The sequence below is a fragment of the Anoplopoma fimbria genome, chromosome 17 (assembly GCF_027596085.1).
Source record: "Anoplopoma fimbria isolate UVic2021 breed Golden Eagle Sablefish chromosome 17, Afim_UVic_2022, whole genome shotgun sequence".
NCBI classification, from domain to species: Eukaryota; Metazoa; Chordata; class Actinopteri; order Perciformes; family Anoplopomatidae; genus Anoplopoma; species Anoplopoma fimbria.
In genome coordinates this window covers 21,499,246-21,524,533 of record NC_072465.1, presented here as the reverse complement: position 1 = coordinate 21,524,533, position 25,288 = coordinate 21,499,246, and the positions used below count along the sequence as shown (strand labels likewise).

General features: G+C 37.8%; 3 protein-coding genes across 3 annotated transcripts; all 3 read right to left on the bottom strand.

The window, feature by feature from the left end:
• Positions 1 to 186: 186 nt before the first annotated feature.
• gls2b (glutaminase 2b (liver, mitochondrial)) lies at positions 187 to 13,238 on the bottom strand. The gene is made up of 18 exons (XM_054616279.1): positions 12,930 to 13,238; positions 11,941 to 12,040; positions 11,734 to 11,855; positions 9,828 to 9,957; positions 9,471 to 9,550; positions 8,476 to 8,639; positions 7,704 to 7,762; positions 6,780 to 6,812; positions 6,617 to 6,675; positions 6,391 to 6,457; positions 5,536 to 5,586; positions 5,219 to 5,395; positions 4,951 to 5,082; positions 4,308 to 4,400; positions 4,159 to 4,220; positions 3,664 to 3,740; positions 2,030 to 2,093; positions 187 to 946 (listed from the first exon to the last, which is right to left on the bottom strand). Exons 1-18 carry the CDS (start codon positions 13,100 to 13,102, stop codon positions 790 to 792), a joined length of 1,800 nt encoding a protein of 599 aa, XP_054472254.1. The 5' UTR covers positions 13,103 to 13,238; the 3' UTR covers positions 187 to 789.
• A 2,329-nt stretch (positions 13,239 to 15,567) lies between these two features.
• Positions 15,568 to 17,837, bottom strand: rdh5 (retinol dehydrogenase 5 (11-cis/9-cis)). The gene is made up of 5 exons (XM_054617508.1): positions 17,806 to 17,837; positions 17,340 to 17,662; positions 16,967 to 17,225; positions 16,164 to 16,327; positions 15,568 to 15,788 (listed from the first exon to the last, which is right to left on the bottom strand). Exons 1-5 carry the CDS (start codon positions 17,835 to 17,837, stop codon positions 15,568 to 15,570), a joined length of 999 nt encoding a protein of 332 aa, XP_054473483.1.
• A 2,260-nt stretch (positions 17,838 to 20,097) lies between these two features.
• bloc1s1 (biogenesis of lysosomal organelles complex-1, subunit 1) lies at positions 20,098 to 23,845 on the bottom strand. Its single transcript, XM_054617332.1, has 4 exons — positions 23,683 to 23,845; positions 23,501 to 23,573; positions 21,590 to 21,722; positions 20,098 to 20,903 (listed from the first exon to the last, which is right to left on the bottom strand). Exons 1-4 carry the CDS (start codon positions 23,741 to 23,743, stop codon positions 20,796 to 20,798), a joined length of 375 nt encoding a protein of 124 aa, XP_054473307.1. The 5' UTR covers positions 23,744 to 23,845; the 3' UTR covers positions 20,098 to 20,795.
• Positions 23,846 to 25,288: the final 1,443 nt, after the last annotated feature.

Genomic DNA, 25,288 nt, shown 5'->3' with positions numbered 1-25,288 from the left:
ACAACCTTAATAAAATAAAATCAAAACCAAATGAAACTATGGGTGGCAGATAAATAAAAAGTTTAATGGATGTTTTCAATGTCAAACGATTTCACATAAATTACTCTTTGGAATTTTTTGTTTATGAAGAGATACAATGTGCATAAATGTTATGACACTGTGTATAATATTTGAATTATAAGGAATCCAGTGCACTTATTTACAGCTGACGAGAAATAATATAAACAATTTATCATACATTATTTATTTGGATCATGTACAATTCCTTCCCTTGTCTCCTTTTTACAAAACGTACAAGTTGAATTTTTACATCTTCAAATATTTCAACAAGGCACAATAGAATAGTACAAATGAAAAAACTGTAAAAATGTACCGTTGTAAGTAATGTGAAGCATTGCAAGTATAAATATCCACAAAATCCCTGTTCAACAATGCTGAGACCCTCTGCTACGTATGAACCAACAAACATTGTGTTCAGGTTGATGGTGTATTCCAGCATTAATGATTTTAAATAAGGCTCAGTCTGTTTGTAGCATAGTTATGTTTACACAAACCCACAAAAGGTTGTATTGTATTGGCTTGTTGTGCTCTTTCTTCTCTGCTTATTGTTTTCTTTTTCAGTCACTCGTCTTTTTCCTTCACAGCAGTTTGCATAGTCTTCATTTCTGTTATAGTCATATTCTGGTCTTTTTTTAAGAACTCATTTTGTGTGCTACAAGTGGACCGACACATTTCAAAATTTGACATATTGCACAAACGCCCTGACATGTTACAGTTTTTGGGAACACATCACACCATGCCGTCGATGGTGTCCAGCTTCGGGGAATGCTTAGCCTCAGTGTGCTGCACTTCCTGTTGCATGCAGACCTGCTGGTAGTCTCTCAGCACCTTCACCACCTCTTCATGTCCGAACTGCATGGCGTCATCGCTTGGTAGGTTCCCCCACCTGCACAGCGATGAGTAAAAAAGATGAAGACAGGAATCAGCAGAATAAGTCATGGAGCATTTTTCAGCAGTGCACAAGTATTCAAGTATCAATATGTGGTAAAGACAAGTTCAAATGTCCACTCTTAGGATGTATTAATGTACTTGCAGATTTGGTTTAATCTGTTACTGAAGCAAAATTCTGCAATTATGGCATATGGATCTAGATCCAGGTTACCCTGTACATTGTTTCTATTATGTGTTTGTGCTAGAGAAGTAGTTCCAAATGAGATTCAATAGTTTGTGCCATAAAGTTCCTGAAATGTAAGAATAGAATGAGAAGATGCTCACAGTTCAGTTTTCATCAACTACTTCTGGACTATTGTCACTTTAGCCACATTTATAGGAAATTGACCAGGTTGAAATATACTGGGGTTACTTTAAGTACCCATGCAGTTGTGGTTGTTGCTCTGAGAGAAATTTGTAGATGGTAAAAAATCAATTACTTTCATTATCTCTGCCAGGAGTAATCCAGGGGAGAGGTTATGTGTTTGACCGTAAGAGTCTGACCATCCGTGACTAAGTGAGTGTGCACCTCTGTGTCTGCCAAGCTTAATCTTGCATTCTGCTGCAGCAAACTGCATTATATTTTGGGTGGACAGTTATGGCTGCATGCTCAAGGACTTACTTATCACCCTTAACCAATCTCCATTTATTTTTTTTTACTTGTTGTTGAGTTTGAATTAAGTCTATTAGACGAAGCTTTACAGAACTGGTCGCATTCATTCAATCACACAATACAGCAGTGGTCATTGCAGACAAACCCGGCGGAAATCAGCACCCTATTGAGTGTACCTAATTCCCACTAAGTTTAGAAACCATATTTTCGGGATTCACATGGGAACAAGCCTCTAATTATGGGTTATTCTCAGCAAAATTTTCTCACAAAAAAGGACAGGAAAATATCTAATTCATTCTATCTGAAAAGAACATAAAACAGAGTAGAAGTTTAAATATTTGATCATGATAAATGGCCAAATATATGTAGCAGTGAAGAATTCAAACGTAAGGATAAAAACACAGAAGTTATAGACGCTGCTCTCACCTGTCTTCTACAAATGGATCGACTTTGCAGATTTCCGTAAGGAACTTCACCACATCTATATGACCTGAGGGTAAACACAGAAGACGACAGTTTATAGTTTCCCATCTGAGAGAATCACAGTAAACAGAGACAGTCTTTTTTGATTTGACAGCAAACACTGTTTTCACATTGGTGTCAAAAACTAAGGCCAGAGCAACACACTCATTAAAATCATATTGCTGCAAACTAGAAAGATATTCACAATTTACACGTTTGTCTTATAGAGTGTCAAATTATGGGTGGAAAAAACAAAGCTGCTAAAAATACAAACTACATGGGGGGGAAAAAAAGATGAATGACTTTTCCCTCCAGCCACAATCCAACTCTGAATCAGATTTAGGAGCGCAAAGCTCTGCCTTTTTCATTTGCAAGAAAACTGTTATTACTCCCATTTTTATCTTGTAAATAAATGTCTTGCTTACCAGGCCCTTTTTGAAAAATGTCACTGTTGAACACGCTGCAGCGGAGTATTAAATCTGTGCTGTAAATAAACCTAGAGCACAACAGATGATAAATAATGGACCATATGGTGCCCTGAGAGGGTTTGTGAGCGGATTCGTTATTTGGTATAATGTGAGCCAAAGGTTCTGTGCCTCCTGTTAATCAAATAAAGTGAGAACTAATTTAGCACTAATTACAGCTGTGAGCAGACAATGCAAGTAAAATACAATGATCCTCCAAGCTTAACTGTTTGTATGATAAAGGTGCTCTTGGGTTGTTGTTTCAACCAATCCTCATTAAGAAATTGAAGTATTTTAAAGCGGAAATCTTTAAACTTTCTAAAGAGCTGCCGGCTTAGAACAACAGCAAGCAAATAGTTGTTTTATTGTCTCACTTCATCTTTGTTATAATCCACCTGTCCCACCCTCCGTCCACCAGGACAGGAGGGGACAGGTGTGACCTGAAAAGCCGACCAACATTTACCAGCAAAGTTTACGGAGTCTCAAACCAGAGAAAATGTGTCAGATTTAGTGTTTTTGCCTTGCTTTAAAAACCTAATACATACTAAGCTAAAGGCCTTGAACTACACACACACACACACAGGTGTTTTCACTCTGGCTGATTAGATCTCTGCCCGGGTTGATGTTGGGCGGAGCTGCGCTGAAACCGATCGCTGGTAACGATAACCTCACAAGATCGACACACATATATTTATATGTACAAATACATACAAATATAAATTAGTCCAAATGTGGTCAGTAAACTACAGGTAGCCATACAGATGAATCTAACTGGTGTTACTTCTCCCACCTCAACAGGTGCAACAAAACGAAAAGGTGCGTCATAGAGATGTACACGCCCATATAAGGCTCCAATCAGGAACATTAATTGTAAACCCCTATGTTGGTTTATTATGGACACCTACAGTAGGGCTGAGCCAGATATTTAAGTGATTTATTTATGTTCCATTCATGATTTATTGGATAATTTTCTGCTTTTCAATGCAGAGCTTTGAGAGCTGAGGAAGTCTTTTTTTTGCCAAGTGGTCAGACAGATTTGCTGCCCGACTGCTTTATAGTTCGCCTGTGAAAGTGATTTAGTGCCGCTCATTCACTAAATAACAGGACCCGATGAACAGAACATGTTGAGCTCACCCTCTGCTGCAGAGATATGTAGCGCTGTTCGAGAATCATAGTCTTTCAGGTCCATGTCCATGGATGAGAGAGCAAACCTGAAGGAATAAATAAAAGTACAGTTCACCAATGCTTTGTTTGATACATAAAATGAAAAAAGTGGGATGAAAATGTTATTTTTCCACATAGTAATATAAATATAGGACTACAAATACATATTTTAGATTTAAAGGTCAACACGCAAGTAAGAACATGATTATTTTCACTTATGTAGACAAACTTTATGGTTATTAGATGTTTTATATCAAAGAAATACAGAAATTACCCTTTACATCTGGAAAATCTATACCAAGCAGAATTGAAGCCGTTAACTCCACTTTACCAAGACATTTTATATTTGCTATTCATTCAATTTGTCACCCATCTAAGTGTTTTTCAGCACCCACGCCTGGTGTTAACATTATTAAGGCCATCTGTTATATGGGACAAACATAATCAGGTTGGCTGGTGATGTACCTTCTCAGGGCAGACACGTCCCCACTGTAGGCGGCGAACATCAAATTAAAAACAGACTTGTTCTGCAAATACAGGGAAATAACATAAAACACATAGATAGAAAACACATTAAACACACCAGCAAGAACAAACTGACAAAAGCAACAAACCCTGTCATCTCCTTCCGGTCTGCGAGGATCCTGCTTCTTTACAAAGTGCCTCAGGTTGTCATAATTGTGGAAATTGAAGAGCGAAACGAGCTCCTGAGGGTGATAAGATACAGTAAAATGGTTAGTGGAGGAAACCGCTGGAGGACTTCTGTATTATTTTGTGCTTTAAGACAAGGGAAACTATAATGCAAACAGAACAAGCTCTTTATCAGAACAAGGCGAACAAAGGTTTAACAGAAAAAGCAACCTGGACGTCACTGGAATGATTTTATGTCATCATGCTCTAGTAATCAGTATCAGCGCCTTTAACAATATGTTTTCTGTGAGGCAGATCTAGTTACATCTTGATGATATTGATTTTTTTGAGCCTAAACGTTTTTGGTTTTGGTAGAACAAACTTGAATTGGTTTGTGTAACGAAGCAAGTTAAAGCCACTTTGTGTAAGATTTAAAAACTTTGCTTCCATCGAGTGGAAATCTAAAAAAAAAAAAACACAACCACACTGCAGCAGACTAATAACAAAGAAATAAGTCACCAAAATGATTTGATGGCTTTAAACCCATAAACATTCTGCACATAGTGGCCTTATTTAAGCAGGCTCTTCTTTGCCAGGAACAGTCCAGATGCAAAACCTTTGTCCAACCTGACAGAAGTGAATTCCCCGGACGCTGTTTCCAACTCTGTCCAGCGGAGGAGACCAACACATCACTCCCATGACGTTGGGGATCACCAGCAGTATGGCACCGGACACCCCGGATTTGGCCGGTAAACCCACCTGAGGGATTACGGATGAGGGATTTGTTTTAGATCAACAAATGAACAAGCATTTCATTCACAGTGAGGACACTGATTCATCTTTTTATTCCTGTTGTGCCAGAGAGACGGTACAGTCACTTCCTACTGTTACTCACATGAAAAGCCATCTGGCCAGAGAAGTCATACATGCCACATGAGTGCATGAGACTCAGAGTGTTTCGCACCGCCTCGGCACTCAGCACACGCTCGCCTGTGATTGGACAGATCCCTCCGTTGGCCAGAGTGGCAGCCATGACGCTTCCTGATTCACAGGTCACCTCGATGGAGCAAAGCTGTGACAAAAATAGAGGATCCGTTCATGGTCAGAACCATCTTTTTTTTCATGACAGCTGAATCAATATATAAAGCTACACAAGATTATAGCTGTAATGATTCTTCATGAAGAGCTCCACACAAGGCAGAGGATGTTTACCTGGAAGTAGAAGTCCAGGGAATCGATCATATCTGCTCCCGGAGGAAAACACTGGTGAATGAAATATGATCATTGTGACAACATGAAGTAAGCCGGCCTAGCACTGATCAGATGTAATATGATTTCTCAACCAGAAGATCAAGAATGTCTGGTCATAAAGTTATCTTTTAGTCTGGCTGCTCAACTAGGGTCAAAAGGTCATGGATAACACTGCTAACATGATAAAGCGGCGATGCACAGAGGGGAGAGGGAGAGGTGAAAGGCCATCGAGAAAAAATCTCAGTTGGCCTCAAAGATCGTTCGGCTAGGAAATTGATGACAGAAGCAAACATGGATAGATGGATGGAAGGAAGGTACATCCAATGAAAAATAAATATATTGCATTCTGTGGCTACAGATAACAGGAATATGGGCTAATGAAAGCCTTTCAACCAAAAACTAAACAAAAACCACACAATTTCTTGGTCAAGCCTGCTTTTCTTACATCCTGAAAAAAACCCCAAAAGAAAAAGTGTTTTTACCAGACAACAATGATATTTGGGTATTCAAAAATATTAGCTAATTCTTTACATGTAAAGCTGAAACAAACAGATAATCTTTTTGAGAGAGACAAACATTTTTGGCATTCAGATTTTCCAATTAATGGATTTTCTAGTTTTCTTCTGCTAGTAATTGGTAAATAAATCTGCAATGAATTAGGTGGTGTCTCTTTAAAGAAACATGCCATACACATGAATTCAAAACACTCAGTTGGACACGGGCTTGGTATGCAAACACTAAGCTTCATCTCAAGCAGATGCAACGGCAAATAGGAATCATTTCCAACCCCACATATTTAAGTATTCTGTAACTGACCCTCTTCTCTTTCATGTAGTATCCGATGGCAAAATTTCTGTCGCCCGTTTCTTTTTCTGACTGGAACCTGGAGACAGAAAAGGCAGAAAGGTCAATACAGAAACATCAATAATGCAATAGAGCAGTGGACAGGCAATTTGCCCAACACTGTCTTTCAACTTAGGTGTGCTGAATGAAGATATATTAACTTCAAACGCCTGACATTTATTCGACAGGCTGCACTCACATTGCATTGCTGAATCCCACATACTCTTGGCCTGCCATCTTTTTCACAAAGTCCATCACCTGGACGAGAACAAAGACAACATTTTACTTGTACTGCAGCATCTTTAACCACCGACACAATCATCATATTCATCGTGTTAACAGAGAAGAGGCACATTACTTACATAGTCAAACTTCTCTGCCTTATTTGAACGAGGCTGAAAAACAAAAGCGAGAGTAATTTGCATGTGTTGATTGTAATTGCCACATTCATGAACACTGAACTTGACTGATGACTTCGGTACTACAGTACTCATAACACCGTGGTGTGAAACAATAAATGAACGTATCACTGATTGCATAATTTAGTACCTTATTATCAGCAGCTACAGTACAAGAGGAAAGATAGGCAGTGGTTGTAAACCACAGAGCTCATGTAGAGTTCAGGGAATATTTCACAAATCAAGACTACAGACTACTGTTGAAAACATAAAACTTTTCTGATTTCAATCTGCAAGGAAAGCTCTGAATATATTTATGAAAAGCAGTCATATTCTGTCTAATAAGATAAGAAAAAAGCTCTCAAAATATGCTTACAAATAAAGATATATTAATAGCCTATTACAGTACGGCTGTTTTATGACATTCCCCCCAGGCTTTGACATGAAGATCTTAACATCAACAGACTCACTCAACAGCCTGCAGGCTCTAAGCTAGAACACTTATTTAAAATAAGTTCACTGATTTTCTATAAAACAAAATCAAGATAAATATTTTCTAGTTCTAGTTAAAAAAATACTTCAATGTAATGATAGATGTGTCAATTAAAGTTAAAGATAATGACAATAACTGACTGTAATTTCTGTGTGTACAACAATCAGCAAAACATTTTAGTATGTCCAAATAATGTGTCATTTTTTTTTCAACATCTAAAAAATACCACTTAATAATATTCCTTCATGTCCAGTGGAACTCCTGTGGGACTCCAAAGTATGAGTAACAGTTTGTAAGATTTTCTGTGTCGCTGACTTTTCACTAAACGGAGAGTGATTGACTGTTTGTGCTGACTCAGCGTTCACGCAGCAGGCCGTACATGTCCATCAGTTTACCTCGATAAGAGAGCTGATCACTATGGCTCCAGCGTTCACCATGGGGTTGTGGGGCTTATCTGGGAGAGAGGACAACGAGATAAGACACACTGGTAATGAGGGTCATTATGAAGTTTAATATTTACTCAGAGCATAGACTGAATATAAGAAATGGAAGGAGTCATGTCACGTCACTCATTTGTGGTTATAGTTTTGAAGGCATCTTGTTTTTAGCAACCAGAAGTGACACAAGAGGGTGGAGTTAAATACAACCAAATGCTGATTAAGACATTTTTTAGGCAACCAAAATCTTAAAATGTCATTTCATTAGCACACTGTGAAAAGGTTAAGGCTGTAAGATGAACACACGGACAACTCCCAGACCGGACAACGCCGTGGTAGCGACCTGTCAATCACAAGTTAGCCACGCCCTAAAGCATACCCTGCTTTATTGTCTAATTTACTGTAAATGAGACCAAAATGTACTGCATGAACATTATGCTGTATTGAAAAAAAACTTGAAACTACTGATTGAAACCATATACACATGTTTGAAGTGAATCAAGTGAGATGTCGGGTCATTTTCTCTCAGACTTCTATACAATCTGACTTCCTTTTTGCAATCAGAGGAGTTGCCCTCTGATGGCCAGTAGAGAGGATGTAAGTTTAGGTTTAAGGCACTTCCTCATTGGCTACACATTTCAGACCTGGACGTTGCCACCTGGCTGAGAGTCAAAGAGGTAATGAGTCAAGCTTTCACAATCCAACAGGACAGCGATGAGGCCTTACACACCTTCATCATCAAGGGAGAGCATGTTGAACTTGAATCCGCTGGGCTCCATGCCGACGTAGCGGTGGACCCTCTCTGTCCCCGCCTCATGGACGGCGATGGCGTACTGCAGGGGCTTCACACAGGACTGCAGGCAGAACGGCAGCTTGGTGTCGCCTACTGAGTGCCTGGAGGAAGCAGACAAAATGTTGTCATATGAGTGGGCTACTCAGCAGCAACACTGGAACATTAGAGTTGTTCAGTTTCATGTTTGAGATCATTTCAATGGCATAAATAAGGATGGGTGCGAGCACTGCTTTGAGCTCTCTCGTCCAGATTTATCCCGTCTCTGACTCTGTTGCAAACTTAGAGCTTACACATTGGGGCCTGAAAACTGTAAGGATTGACGATAACATTATTTTTAAAAAAATTCCATCAATATCACAAAACAAGAACAAGTTCATTAACTCATTAACTGACAAAACAAATCTGCATAGATTGAAAGGCCTTTTTTAACTCTTCACTTTTAAACCAAACGTATTTTGACATAGTCTTATATTGTTTTGTTTATTCTATTGTAAAGTTTCATATTTTTATTTTTAATTATATATTATACTATTGCACTGTTTGTATTGTTATGCACCAATCATCGAGTTAAATTCCTTGTATGTGCAAACATACTTGCCAATAAAACGTATCTACTTCTGATTCTTAATCTTTGAAACAATAGTCGACAACACAATTTCACCACAACGTCCACTGAGTAGCTGTTCTGGAGCTTTCGATCATATCACATGGTCGTCCTCAGCATCGGTCAAATCAATCTCAACTTTTAAGCCAATCAGGATGAGAAGTCTTAAAAGTGATCAGGAAGTAATTTCTAGAATTTAATGACGCTGGGAAAACTCTGTCTATCAATGAAGCTCATGTGATACAAACGAGCTACAGGCGCCACAAAAGCTACTCAATGGACCTTGCGGTGACAATGTTTTTGTCAACAACAAATCTGTCATTCGTACCTCTGGCCGTCCACTGTACACAAAGACACACCCCACAGATCTGGACTAAACTTAGCGAGTTGGGGGATGTAGTCTGCCACCTAAAGCCAGAAAACACAAGAGAAGCACAGTAACAGTTAAATCACACAGCTAAAGATTCGGAATAAAGTGTCACATGCAGTAATTCCATTCATCTTCAGTTTTGATTTTCATGCAAGCAAATATTGAGAAGGCAGTATGAATTTAAAGAGAGCTATGATAATATTCAACTGAAGATTGTTCTTGACTAAACCACAAACAGCACTACTTCACAATAGGTAAAAAAAATGGCCTAACACATCAGTGTTAGCCACTAAAAAACAAACAACGAATGCATACCTTCCCATCAATCTGGTTTTGAACTGTGCTGTAGATTTCATTTATTTTTTGTGCAAACACGTCAAACTCGGGGATGATAAATTTCTTTCTGAAGGCCTGGATCAGCAGGACGATGTTTCCACCGACACATCTGAAAGAAAAAAAACTAAATATTGCAGAGGCACTCAGGAGCACTCAGTGAAAATGAAATAGATACTTAGGATATTACTGTAACATAGTACGTTGTGTGTGTGTGTGTGTGTGTGTGTGTGTGTGTGTGTGTGTGTGTGTGTGTGTGTGTGTGTGTGTGTGTGTGTGTGTGTGCATTCGCTGGTGTGAGAGCAGCAGCTGCCGGCTATCAGTCTAAGCAACGGGCCTTTGCTTTGATGAACATGTCAGTAAGTAAAGCTGACACACACTGACTACATTACACCGGCTGTCACACCTCCAGGTTTTAGTTTATTAAGCTAAAGGAACATTTCACCACATGTAGGACCATATTTGACTGTCAATATGCAAACACATGTTAGCTTCAAGTTTACACAGACGTTTACTGACTTGCTTTGACAAGCTATATAATAATCCACAGAGACAACAGGGATTATAAAAAATAGGTTGCTGTTAGCTATTATCATCTCCTTGGCAAATACCGGAGATTGATTGCAGGTAGAAGAAATCGCTCCAAACAAATTATCTGTAATATTACATTTAAATTATGTTATTTTAATTGGTATAAAACCTATACATCTGCATTATATTATACAACCTATGTTTGCCCCTTCATATACATATAGGAGGGGCGACCACTCGCAAATGCACTGATTCAATTTCATTACGTTGTGAATGTGTCCATGATGCTGTGTGAACCTGACATTCTTCACATTGTTGTTAAACTTGTCATACATTACTAATAAACAGCAATGTGATGTATGTGTTTGGAGACAAGGGAAGAAAGACAAAGACATGGATAATCATGCAGCAGGTCGCATTCAACAAATGCTTCATTCGAATGGATTGTGTCTGAAGGTCAGACTAAAAATAGTTTGGGCTCATGCCTGCACCGGGTAGTGAATGGAAAACATAAAACCCCATGAGGCAGTCAGCAATGAGACAAGTCCAATCTGAGGGGAATTGTGCTGTAGAGGAGCAACACTCCTGAAAAACAGGCAGTTAAGTAAGAAACCCTGGAGAAAAATCTATTGCAATATATCCTGCCGATTATGTGATTAATCCCATGACACTTGTTGCTCATTAAAGTTGCCGAAAAGTTACCATGTGTGTATGGGTTTGAGGTACTGATCTGCTGTATGATAAGCTATTAGTTAGAATATAGAAATAGGACATTTTTTCATAATTTGGAGGCCTTTTACAAAGTGCACACAGATAATAAAACCTCAGCACATCAGTATATAAGCTACAGCATTGTGTTTAGGATTTTACTGCTGGCTCAAAAACTGTTTACCAACTCTTATTCTGACAATATAATATATAATCTGGAGATGAAAGAAACCCAGTGGCATTTGGTTTTAATAAAGCAGCAAATAATGAAACAATCCTCTGTTGAGATGCATCCTATAAAGTATATTACCAAATAAAATGGGACAGTTTTTTTTAAAGATGATGTGTAGGTGAGTGCACTTCAGTTGCTCTCAATGAAACAACAAGGTCTGTGGTGGATTCTAACTTTTAACTGTGTCTCTCTAATTAGAAATATATTTTTGATGCTTTGAACACAATAACTTGAAAACATATCTCTACTTTATTGGAGCGGGTAGAGCCGATAGGACTTCAGCTAACCACAACATGCTATGTGCCTCTGGGTTGAACTATTCCTTTAAATCTGCATCTACATACTTTAAGTTTACTGCTGTTGAAGTGAGTTTTCTTATACTTTTTCATCATTTGATCAGTGACCCTCATGTCTTACCTGTGGAAAAGGTCTCTGTCCATCATCACCTCACCTACAGATTCCTTCAAAGCCTGTCGAATCTCCTCCATGCAGTCCTTCAGACGAGGGTCTGACGGGTGAAGGCCGGTTTTCTTCAGGGCCTGCAGACGACAGTGGACCAGATAAATATGCAGATAGGCAGATGAATGCTTGGTTTGGCAGATTGGTGGGTCTTAAGCTACTTACTGAGGTGAAGTATGAAATAGGGACTTGTTCTTTTCCCTCTGTGATGGTGTAGAAAAGCAGGTCCTCCACTCCCGAGCTGGGGGACTTTGAATGAACATTCCTGATGAAGTAAAGATTAAACTCTCAAAAAAAGAAAGCAATCATTCTTACATGCTATACGCCATTTTTACAGCAGCAATTTGTTTACATGTCATAGCAGGGTGAACACAGGTGTAATTGATAAAATGATTAAGGCTCCAATTTTACTTATGTGTTACGGTCATTTCAGTGAGCCACCATGCACGATACATCAACCTGACCCACCTAAATGAAACATGGTCATAATTAATGTTATCAATTACAGCTGTGTTTACCCTGCAATGACATGTCATCTGGGCTGCTGTGACATTTTCAATCACACAGGGCTACAGATGACAGAACTGAGATAATGATTTCTTCTAAAATTGCTGATTAACTTCTTTAAACCAGCTGTTCAATCATGCAAACAAACAGCTAATCACACTATTAAGTGACAGATACAAGATACTTTAGATACATTCACATATACGTCAGTATGACAGAAAAACATTGCATTCAGTTTGTATATTTGTATTGATTTTAAAAACATACATGTTTTTTTTTTATATTTTTGGCACATGCACCTGCAGTTTGCATACAGGATATTTGTTAGTTTTAGTTTAGTTTATTTGCACAATTGAAAAATATAAACAACACAACATTGATAAATGACATTACAGTGCAGGAAGAGGCCCACTGGGCTTATTTGAAGCCTCCACCTATATAATATTTTTTTTTAAAATCACAATACTATAACTTTTTTGCTCTCTATCAAACTATTTTCTATGCCTCACTCTGCTTTAAACAAATATTAAACAGCTGATTCCCCAATTTATAGATACATGCTTCTCAACACTACTATATTACCAGGCCTAGGAGAAGCTGACCACTCAATGGTGACAGTAAACTGCTCTTCACCCAGAGACACTTACGTGCTGAGATGGAAACGATCCAAGTGTGTAGGCGATGGTCTCTGGGACGTGGTGGTTGATTTCGTGGTCAGACAACATGCTGGCTGGATGATTGAAACCTTCTTCTCCGCCTCTGAGTGTCTGACGATCAGTCGTATGGAGGTGGAGAGACGCAGCGCTCTCAGACGGTGCATGGCTGCAGACAAACCCGCTCCGGCAGCGTGGTTTGACGGCTACGCATGCAGGAGATTACCCTGACTGCTGGTTCTTTAGAGTTGCTTTCAAAAGGCTCCTGTGAGGTCACTGACTTTCATATGACAAGCCCAAGTTTTGCTGGCTTCAGGTGTCGTCGGGAATTTTGTTCTGTCGACTCATGAACTTTTTATTTTTTTGACAAGTAGTTAGTATTGTTGAATCAGCCGTGAAAAGTAACATTTGCCCAATTAGGTAACTGTGCTTAAGAGCTTTTTTGAGTGAATTGTACTTAACTTGAGTATTTAAATTCAGCTAAGGCTACTTTATACTTATATCATACACTTATTTCATTTCAGAGGAAGTATTGTAGGATATACTACTTTTTACTCCTGTACTTTTAGGCTAGACTAGTTTGCAGATTCTGAGTAATAATACTCAATAGTATTAAAAAAAAATACAGTATTTTGTACTTTTATGGATAATATAAGATTTTATTTATCCCCTTTGTAAAATTCACAAGCTACCTGGCAGAAGTTACCAGCTGCAACTTTAAAGTAATGTACATAATAATACATCAATAATTAGATTCAAAAATATAATATACATTCTTATAAACTGGGCCATTCTGCATGATAAAAAAGGCCTTCTTTCACTTTTTGTACTTCAAGTATATTTTTAGTTTGGCTACTTTTATTTAGGTACAATGTTAAATGCAGGATTCATAACAGAGTATTTATATTCCTTGGTATTGTTACTGTTACTTAAGTAGAAGATCTGAGTACTTTTTCCACAACTTGTTAAAATAATAATTTATTTGCCTGATATTTAGCATATTCATCCACTTCAATACACAAAAAGTAGCTCGGGAACACTTGACTTTAGAACAAATACAACTTTCACAAAGCCACACATGTTAATAATGACCAGATATGCGCAACGCAGTTTTTTACGAGGGGCACTTGAAAGCAGCAGGGGATTTGTATGCAACATTACAGACACACCACCTCATGTAGCAGCTGTTACTTGACTGACAGATCAAGTAGCCAATCGGGGGCCAGAAATGTATTTTGGTGGTCAGAGGTCTGCCATGAGGACTTCTTGGTTGTCAATCAGGATTCATTTAACGTTTTGTTACCATAGAATTCAGTATTATGATTGAAATAAACCAACAATATCATTGTGCAAAGCAGTGCATAGCTATAGTGGAATCATAACATAACTTCACATGTGTCACTAAGGACTATTTAATACCAAGAAAGCCTTTGACCTGTTGAGTAACAACACATGGTCAGCTAACAAGTTTATTATTATGATTACCACCAGCTGAACCTGTTCAGTACATTCTGTCGATGTGGCTTAACTGATAACTAACTGAGCTGACAGCTTAGAAGTTCTGTCTGAGCAACAACACATGTTATCAAAGTAATTACAAGTTATTTAAATGTGAGTGAACTTAAAAGTATTTAAATAATGCTAACAAAACTACACAAAATGTATCATGTATTATATGTAAGTACTATTTCGGGAAAATGTTGATGATTTAAATGCTTGTATAACATCAGTGTGCAGAATGTGTGTTATTCCGTTTTGGATAAGACAAACAATAAAATATTATACTGTTTAGAGAGTAATGCATACTAGTGACAACAGAATGCCTTCTTGTGTGTAGCGGAGCTTTATGTATATTTTGTATGACAATAACAACAAAATGTCTCATATCTTTACCTATTCCATGGTAGGCTTTTTGCTATTTATTTTATTTGTGTATACAATACGCTGCTCATTGCATTCAGAACAATGGCTATTCTATATTCTAACTAATAGCTTATCATACAGCAGATCAGAACCTCAAACCCATACACACATGGTAACTTTTCGGCAACTTTAATGAGCAACAAGTGTCATGGGATTAATCACATAATCGGCAGGATATATTACAATAGATTTTTCTCCAGGGTTTCTTACTTAACTGCCTGTTTTTCAGGAGTGTTGCTCCTCTACAGCACAATTCCCCTCAGATTGGACTTGTGTCTCATTGCTGACTGTCTCATGGGGTTTTATGTTTTCCATTCACTACCCGGTGCAGGCATGAGCCCAAACTAGAAAAATCCATCGATATCAAGGGACATAAATAACAGTGTCAAAAGGCACAGCATAGTGTTAACAAACAAAAGCCATATGAAACAGTAAATGACACAATACAGTTTCATTACTTGCTCTCATATTGTCTAAAGGTCTCAAAATAAAGAAAACCAAATGCTTTTACGTGCCAGATTCAGCACACATAAAGAAAATAGGAGCAACATCAAGTCACTGCATGGCCAATGTAGATAAGGAACACTGGTATTTTGAAAGGCAAAAGATTAATTTCTGTATAAGTCAACATCTGCACTGCATCAAAATGACACAAAATGACATAAAACGGCTGATAAGCTTTTCATCATTTCATCAAAGTCATCATGAGTTACACGCTCTTTGAGGGGCGAGGCAGCACCAGTTTCAGCCCAATGTCAACTACACAGGAAGGCATGTAAGAGAGGGGGATCCAGATAAGCTTAGCATCCCAGCCTGGGCTGTATCTGGTGCGTGGGTAGGCGGCGATCAGAGCGTGCTCCATGCAGCTGGTCACCTTGGAGAGATCAGTGTCGCAGATGGCGTTCATGATCAAACGCTGGACCTTGATGTCTGAAAATGAAAATCAGTGAAAAGATATTATGTGAATACAACATGGTGGCAATCAAAATGTAAATGTATTGTATGTTGAGTGAGATTCATGATATTTTAAAGTCCTAAATTTGCTAATTTTTATACTTTTTAAAGGTGTAGTATGTAGGATTTGGTGGCATCTATCGTTGAGGTTGCATATTGCAACCAAATGAACCTTCTCCTGTGTGCCAATCATGTAAGAGAACTATATTCCATTCCTGCCAATTGATCCCCCCTAAATGCCACACAATTATTCTTTATCCGTTTTATATTTGTGATTTTGATCCCAAAAGACAGGGATGCTGACTCATAGTTCACACAATGAGTCCAAATAACGATTAGCAGTCTACTTACATTTATCCAGGTACTTGTCTCCATAGCTGGCCTGGACTTCGGGGCTGAGCTGGTTCCACAGGCGATGCAGCTCCCTCTCGAGGGGCTCCAGGCTCGTCACTGCGGTCTTGAAAAACCCCGGCTCAATGATGCACACATTGATTCCAAAGTAGTTAATATCCCTCCTGACAACAGAAATGTCGCATAGAATATCATAATACATGACATGTTCATAGATTTATATAGACAACAGAGTTTAAAACATGTTGACAACGGCTGCAACCTTTTGCTTGAACATTTTATATTATAAATAGGCTTTGAGGTTTGAGCGTAATAAATAAAAACCCAATAGTATATCTATTAAATAAACACAGTAAGACTGCCTGGTCACATTAACCAATAACTCTCTGCCTGGAATATGCAAAGGCTTTTTATTTTGTGTATTCCTGCAATCTGTTTGATGGGATGTATTTTATTGCTCTAGATGTGTGTTATTTTCATCTTTTATAACAAAAAAAGAGATTTGGTTTGCAGACAGGTTTTTTATATTAAAAAAACCTGTCTTTTTATATTAAAAAAACCTGTCTGCAAACCAAATCTCTATCATGGGACAATGATGATGTAAAAATAACGACTTGAATGACTTATTTGTTCTTACAATCGGAACATAGGTCTTTCTAAAAGTGAGAGAAAAGAGGATTATTGAGGATTTGGGGGAGTTTTTGCCTCTCTCAGTCAATAAAATTAAAAGCTCTTTTTGTTTATATATAAGCACACCGGTTGTTACAGCAGGCTCTTATCTTATGTTAATGATGAGTTTTTACCTGAGGCAGTCAGAGAAAGACTCCACTGCAAACTTAGAGATGCAGTATCCACCACCGTTTGCCGCCACCCTGCCCAGCACAGACGCTACGTTTACAATACGGCCGCGGGCCTTTTTGATGAGGGGCAAGAAGGTCATCGTCATGGAAATCACTCCATTCATGTTGACTTTCAGAATGCTGTGGAAATCCTCCACTTTCATCCACTCTGAAGGTCCCATGGGCAACGAGCGTCCAGCGTTGTTCACAATACCCCAGAGTCCTGCGAAGGAAATGAAAGGCAAAAAGAGGAAGAACATATATTGTGTATTAGATCTTCCTCGTGAAATTTGATCTTGTTATCCCTGTGATGAAAAAATGCAGCATCATCTCTCACCCTTATCGCCGACCTCCTTCTTGGTCCACTCCATGGCTTTCTGGACGCTGTCCTGATTGGACACATCCAGCAGGACAGTCTTCAAATAAGGCCCCGCCACCCTCTTCAGGTCATCAGCTCCCTTTTCTGTGAGACAGCCGGCAAGCACGTGGAAACCTTTGCGATCGAGCTTCTTACACAGCAGGTTTCCGAACCCAGAGTCGCAGCCCGTCACGAAGACATACTTGTCAGCGATGTCCTCAATCTCCAGGCTGTCTCTGTAGAGCCACACGAGAATCCACAACACCACGAAGGTAGCACCGATGTATGACCAAGCATTTTCCCTGAAAGAGAACGGAGAGGAGATAAAGGCAGGGATTTGACTTTGAGAAAACATTCTAGAGGTTGTAAGCTTGGAGGTTAAAAGGTTTGGTGACAGCTGCCTAACTACTCCTCAAAAGCTCAGTGTAGCATCGTGGATTCTTACCCTAAAACGTCGTAGACAAACTGCATATCCATGCTGCTTCCAGGATAAGAAGCGAGTCCTTGGCCACCAGGAGGGCTTAGTGCTCGCTAAAAAACAAATGTTGAGCAAATGTTAACCGGTATTGACATGGCAAACTGCCACATCAGATTTATCAGGAATGGAAAGTAGAAATACACCGACTTATTTCAGGAAGCCCCATAACCAAATCCCTACTCTATTTCATCATATTTTAGGGTTTATGGAACTTTTCTGATAGCTATGGGAAACAATGAGTTTGTTCACAGAGGGCCTTGTCATATTGAACTGCTCTGGGCACATGAGAAATCTTTGGATAATACTCTTATGGAAGAAAGAGAGGTATTTGTGAGGGAGGGGGACCGAAGGATGGAGGGGTGCTTTGTTTTGAAGCATAAATGTAATGCCCGTGAACAGAGCTGCTTAAGCTGCTCATTGCTGAAAACCAATTAGTTTCCTTGCTTATTAGTGGGAAAAAGATACGTCTAAGGGTTATTTTATCCATGAAATCAAAATTGCCTGCAGACTTAAATTAGTTACAGCACTTGGCTGGAGAACATTAGTAAAAAACAATTATAAAATTGAACCTAAGGTTAAGCAAAATTAAATTTTGTTAATATTTTACGAAAAATATAACAGAATACCTAAAAAATGTAAATGTCAATATATAATTTGATCAGGTAACTCAAATTTCAATTTCTTCTTGCTGTATGCTTTCTTTATTAACTTTTAAACTAATTGTTTAATGGATTAAATTACACTGTGATACATTCGCAACAGGAAATTGGGATAATTGCTGAGTTTAATCAGTTAAAAAAAAAAACAGAGCACACAAAAATAAGAAAGTACTTTCTTTTTAAGTCAATGGTGAGAGAGTAAATTGAAATAAAAAACTATATTGTCCTACCTTTTCCTCTCTTTGAGAAGTGATGGATCTCCACAAGTTATCCGTCCTCTTCCCTTTCCCTTTCAGGTTATTCTTCTGTCTTAACTCAGTGAGGCTGGTCAGAGAGAGGCTTTATCCCTTTGGTTTATCCTTTAAGACAAGTCCGCAATCGGTAATCCCCAATCCGTAACCATTGGGGTTTGTGCATGTGTGTGAGTTTAAAAAAGAAAGTGTTGGGAACTACAGAAAACATTAGAACTTTATATATATATGAACTTGGATATTAAATAACTTAAATTACTTTTCACAGTTCATATTCTACTTTAAATCATCAGGCTCTTTTAAGTATTCGACACAAAATCTTGCTTGTTCCTTTTTTATAACCGGCTGGTTCTCAAGGCATACAGCATACGTTTAAGAGTGTTAAAAACAACTTACAATAATCCTGCATGTTAAAGCCTCGTGCACCCTCAAAAAACATGTGTTAAATCTCATTGGCTTCCCGTTCACTGACCTATTATATCAGTTTTAAAGCTGAAACAATACGTGCAGTATACTCTGTAACTGTACTCTGTGATGCAGGTTTTTGAGACTGGTCAGCTTGTACTGCAGAGATGTTGACGGTTAACAAGAAGTAGCCATTGTACTGTATATTATAATGTGGCTTATCAATGTATTTAGTCAACAAAGCCCTGTTGCAACAATAAAGAAAAGCGTTTTGTGCAAACGTGAATGTTTCACAAATGCATCCTCCATAAGAAACTAACTTTAGACCGAAGGACGTTTGTCAAAATGTTGTCTTAGATAAAGATATATATTTACACTGTGACTATGAGCGTGAAGCAAGACTCAAACTGAAGGATCATGGGTGTTTCAAACTGGATCTTGACACCTGTTTTCTATCGTTTTATTATGCAGTGAATTAAGTGCAACTGATTACCAAACACGCCTACAATTACATGAGTGAACTCAACAGTCGGCCTTTCCTTCACGTCACACATTCCAAGAATTATCCAGTCCAACCCAATATTTATCCAGTTATGTTATGAAGTAGTTTACCAGTAGTTTTTGTTACACAACTTTGTCTCGAAACTTTACAAACTTAAATGTCTAATGTTACTACTTTGTCATTTGGCCTTCTGCCTTTGTTTTCATAAAAGCTATAATTAAACCATTAGCCAAAGTCCAATCCTTGACACAGAAATCCTTTACAACTATAAAGTATTAAACATTTTAAAGTGTACATCCCTATCAGGACTCTCACAGCTCTGGTACACTTGTTTAGTTTAGTTAATCTTTTCCTGATCACTACTGACACAGATTGTGGGTTTTTACCTTCCACACAAGAGGATGTATTTAAACACACATAATTAATTCCATTAAAACACCAGTGCATTTTTTTTACTTTATTAATAAAAAAATTCCATCGTTAAATGGGAACACAATCTAAAGTGAAGTTGTCTGACAAGAACAGTGGATAACTTTACATAGACATATAATGCATAAACATAGATACACAATTTAAGCATCAGGTGCTGAAAAGAAGCTTTCCTATAAACACTTACAGGAGATACAACAGACAAGAAGGCAGGTTGCAATTTGTCTGTGGCCCCTTAAGCCTCATAATGTTTTATACCGCAGTTGGCATGTGGAAAGTCATGTTTATATAGTTTTGAGTGAAGTGTTTGCAATTGTAGGTTATACAATTTTGTATTTTGTGTATATCTTGTTTGGTTAGTTTTGACAAAAGAGGGAATTAGTTTCAGAAATTGTGTTTTAGCAACTGATAAAACTGGTGACAAGCAGGTCAACAACCTAGGTTTTATATGTGACGCCTTAAAAAAAAATCCATACTGACATAGCACATTGTTCAATAACAGACTGCCAGAATCTTATTGATTAATTGAAGCCACCACTAAATAGATGTTAGACCTATTTCAAACTTTCAGCATTTCTCTGAACAAAGTAACAATCAGCATTACTACACTCTGCGGACGAGCTAAGTCATTGCTGCTTTCATCTTTGCTGATACGAGTGTTTTATAGCAGTGTCTTTAGGTTCAACCGTAAACTTCCCACCATGAAGTCTTTTAGGAAGCAGGCTGCGGTTGGCCCTTGTGTACGTACTCCAGAGCTGTGGCGATGGTCCTCATGTCCATCTCAATACTGCGGGCCCAGTTCTCCACATCCCCAATTTCCTGTTCAAAAGAGAGTATAGAAACAGAGATAGTCTCATTAGTGTATGTCAAACAATCCAACCAATTATCAGAACCAGCAACATGCAACATTTCTAGAGACCCTTTCGCCCCAGTCTTCCCTGTGAGGATGACATAAGCTGGATAATGCAGAGGGAGTGGAAACTCATTCATGAATTGCTTTGACCAGCTGTCAAATCTGCACAGATCTAGGACCCGTGTCAATCTGCTATTAGTAAACCTGAAGAAGAAATTGTATGTTTGATGTGTCACTGTTTGCAACAAAACCATGTTTGTGGTATTATTATCTATATTTGAACAAAGTGCACAGCGGGATAAGACAGCAGATATGGTTACTTCTACATTAAGCAATACTTGTGATATAATCACGGAGTCATATACTCAGCATAATGTAAGATGGTCACTCACACAGAGTGCTGAACCAACTCATAATACATCAAACATTTAACTTAATTAAATGTGATACTGCCTGCAGGCGCTGCTATTAGGTATATGAAATTTGGGATCTCATATTCTTAACCGAATCCAACTTTGCATATTGCCATGAAAAAGGTAAGAACACTTATTGATTTGACAGTTGTGGACTTGAAAACATAAAAAGTTTAAACAAAGTTGATAGTGTATATAAGCAGACATGACAGAAAAGCCTCATGGACAGAGTATCCTACCTTTAGGGCCTGATTGAAACCCTCCACCATACTGATCCACTGAGCAGTTTGTTTGGAGAACTGGCTCGCCTGCACTTGGAGAGTCTTCACCTCATGGTCGAGCTTACGCTGGTTTACGTATGCCTGGGCAACTCTAAAGTTAAACAGGAAAAAAAAAACAAGCACTTCAGTATCACTAAATCATTAAGTATAGAATGATGTATAAATATAGTGTGGCATGTGGGGGTGAATTTGTATTTGACAGTCCAAAGAATAAATCATAAATGTCTCCATCTAAACAGAAAACATACTGTGTTATTACAACTAAATCTTACAAAGTCAAAAAAGGATTTTGGTCATAATCTTTTTCATAAAATACCACAACAACAATGGTCCTTGCATTGCATTCTTGTTCCTTAAGCTGACAGTCTTGGTTTCATAACAACTTTCACAATGTTAACAATCTCAAGGCTATTTTTGGTTGTGTCACGCAGTAGGCCCGTTTGGCCCTGCTATTTTATTGGCTCAGACAGACGTGTTGGTGGGTCAGCTTGGCTGAAATCTGTTAGGGAAACATGGGACCCAGAAAATCTATACCTGTGACTTCAGGGAACGTGTTTATGATGCATAAGTAGTACATATACCTTGTTTTAGGAGCAGAAGTTCAGTACTCATCCATTGTTGCTAGACTAACACAAAGATAATATTCTTTAAAATCTGTATTATTTACTATTCAGTAGCAACCTTAATTGTCCTATCACCATGAAAATCCATCTTCTCAAAAGTGAGGATCTACAGTCCTTTCTGTTAATCATTATTTTGACTTGAATACCTTTAGGTTTTCAAGCTAAAGAGACATTGGGAAAAAAATCACGTTGGACTTGGTATTTTTCAGTATTGTCTGACATTTTATTGACAACGAATAGGATCTTAGTAATCTACAGATGAATAAATGAAAATGTTTCATAGTACAGCCTTAATACCATTAGAGCTGACATGATATGTCAACCAATATGCCCACTATTTTAATAATCGATTTTTCTGTTCAAAAGTATTTTTTTCAAGCAAAAGTACCAAAAATGTACAGTTTTATATAATTGTAAACTGAATATCTTTGGGTTTTGAAATGTTTTTTTGGACAAAGCAAGACATTTGAAGACATCACCTTGGGCTACAGGTCAAACTAAATATAGGATGCTTCCATATGTTGGGTGTGTTTATGAATCAGCTGGCAAAAATCTGTAAAAATCAAGAAATGTACTGAATTACAGTACCAGTCAAAAGTTTGGACACACCTTCTCATTCAACTACTTTGAAGAATGTAAAATATAAAACATATTCTGGTTTGTTGAGCATTTGTTTGTTTACCACATAATTCCATATGTGTTCCTTCATAGTTTGGATGTCTTCAATATTAATCTACAATGTAGAAAAAAATAAAAATAAAAATAAAGAAAAACCATTGAATGAGAAGGTGTGTCCAAACTTTTGACTGGTACTGTATACACCCTAAATTAAGAGTGACCTGTAAACCCCTAATGTTGAATTGGTTATGATATTGATTATCATGGTTTATTTCATATATGAACCGCTGGACATCACAAATGTTCCTTTGAGTCATTAAATGTATTATATAGAATTATTAAAACTGACCAAAATGTCTTTTGAATAATTGAATTTTCTGCCAGGAAAGCTCAATCAGGATCACAGGAGATCCTTGTTATGTCACTAAAAGACTGTAAAATAAAACTGACTGGTACTGTATGTGCAGAATACCTTTAACTGGGACGTACAAGACCACTTAGTGGAGGGTGCCAGGATGTGAACCCATCTCATAGCCTACCACTAACCTCTCTACAACCATGACACGTGTCAGCAGGATGTCAGGGAACAACAACATTCACATCAGGGGTGTAAGCAGACTGTTCCTACCCCACATTGAGGTGATCCACCAGGGCTTCAGTCAGACACGTGGCTGAAGAAATAGCTTCACGTCTGCGTCTCTCTGTGCAAGTGGAAAACATGAACACAGACACTTAAACCTGCAGCACTGAGGCCTTCTGACATTGTTTTTAGCATCTGTTAGCACGAAAGCTACCTAACCAGCCTCTCACCTTGCTGTTCTTTCCTCTCATTCTGCTTCGCCTGGTGCTCCTTCAGTAGACGAGACAACATGTTTGTAGGTTGTTTTTTTTTATATATATTTCAACCAACCAAGCTGGATAACATGGCTTTTACAAACAGAGAGAGATTGGAGATGCTGTCAGCTGACCGCTATCACGTGACCAAGCTCGAAGAAGACAGGAGTGGGCGTGTCCCCAAAAGAAAAATGGCGTCTATTTTTATCAAAACACAATTTAATGTTATTACACTTGTGTTGTACATTAACGCAAGACACAGTGTAGGGATTCACACCAGCGAACACTAGTTGATTTATTGGCTTCTCCAGCATTTAAATGCATGTAATAGCGCTTTATTTCATAATTTAATTATTAAAATGAGTTTCGTGGTGACGTCAATATCAGGTGCAACGTCACGCCGTTTTAGCCTTCAAAATAAAAGTGTCAATCTTGCTATTAGATAAAGATAAGATAAAGATAGAGAGGTTTTTTTATTGTCATTGTAGTGACACAACGACATTCCGTTTGGTAGCCCTCAGCCAGCCAGCAGCAGTGAACAACAAACACAATAACAACAATATATAAGATAAAAATACACAAAAGGAATGAAAACTTTACTATGTACTGCTACAACTACAATCACCACTCCTACTACTATTGCTACTGCTACTATGATTACTGCTGCTATTACTTCTAATAATAAATACTAATAATAACAATGGTTATAACTTTTGTTATGAATGTTCAATAAACTAACACACAAATATACAGTACCAGTCAAAAGTTTGGACACACCTTCTCATTCAATGGTTTTTCTTTATTTTTATTTTTTTCTACATTGTAGATTAATATTGAAGACATCCAAACTATGAAGGAACACATATGGAATTATGTGGTTAACAAACAAATGCTCAACAAACCAGAATATGTTTTATATTTTAGATTCTTCAAAGTAGTTGAATGAGAAGGTGTGTCCAAACTTTTGACTGGTACTGTATACACCCTGAATTAAGAGTTTCCTGTAAACCCCTAATGTTGAATTGGTTATGATATATTTATTTGATATATGAACATCACAAATGTTCCTTTGAGTTTTAGTCTTCAATATTAATCTACAATGTAGAAAAAAAGAAAGAAAGAAAGAAAGAAAAAAGAAAGAAAGAAAGAAAAAAGAAAAACCATTGAATGAGAAGGTGTGTCCAAAATTTTGACTGGTACTGTATACACCCTGAATTAAGAGTTACCTGTAAACCCCTAATGTTGAATTGGTTATGATATTGATTATCATGGTTTATTTGACATATAAACCGCTGGACATCACAAATGTTCCTTTGAGTTTTAGTCTTCAATATTAATCTACAATGTAGAAAAATATTGAAGACTAAAACTCAAAGGAACATTTGTGATGTTCATATATCAAATAAATATATCATAACCAATTCAACATTAGGGGTTTACAGGTAACTCTTAATTTAGGGTGTATACAGTACCAGTCAAAAGTTTGGACACACCTTCTCATTCAATGGTTTTTCTTTATTTTTCTTTATTTTTATTTTTGTCTACATTGTAGATTAATACTGAAGACTAAAACTCAAAGGAA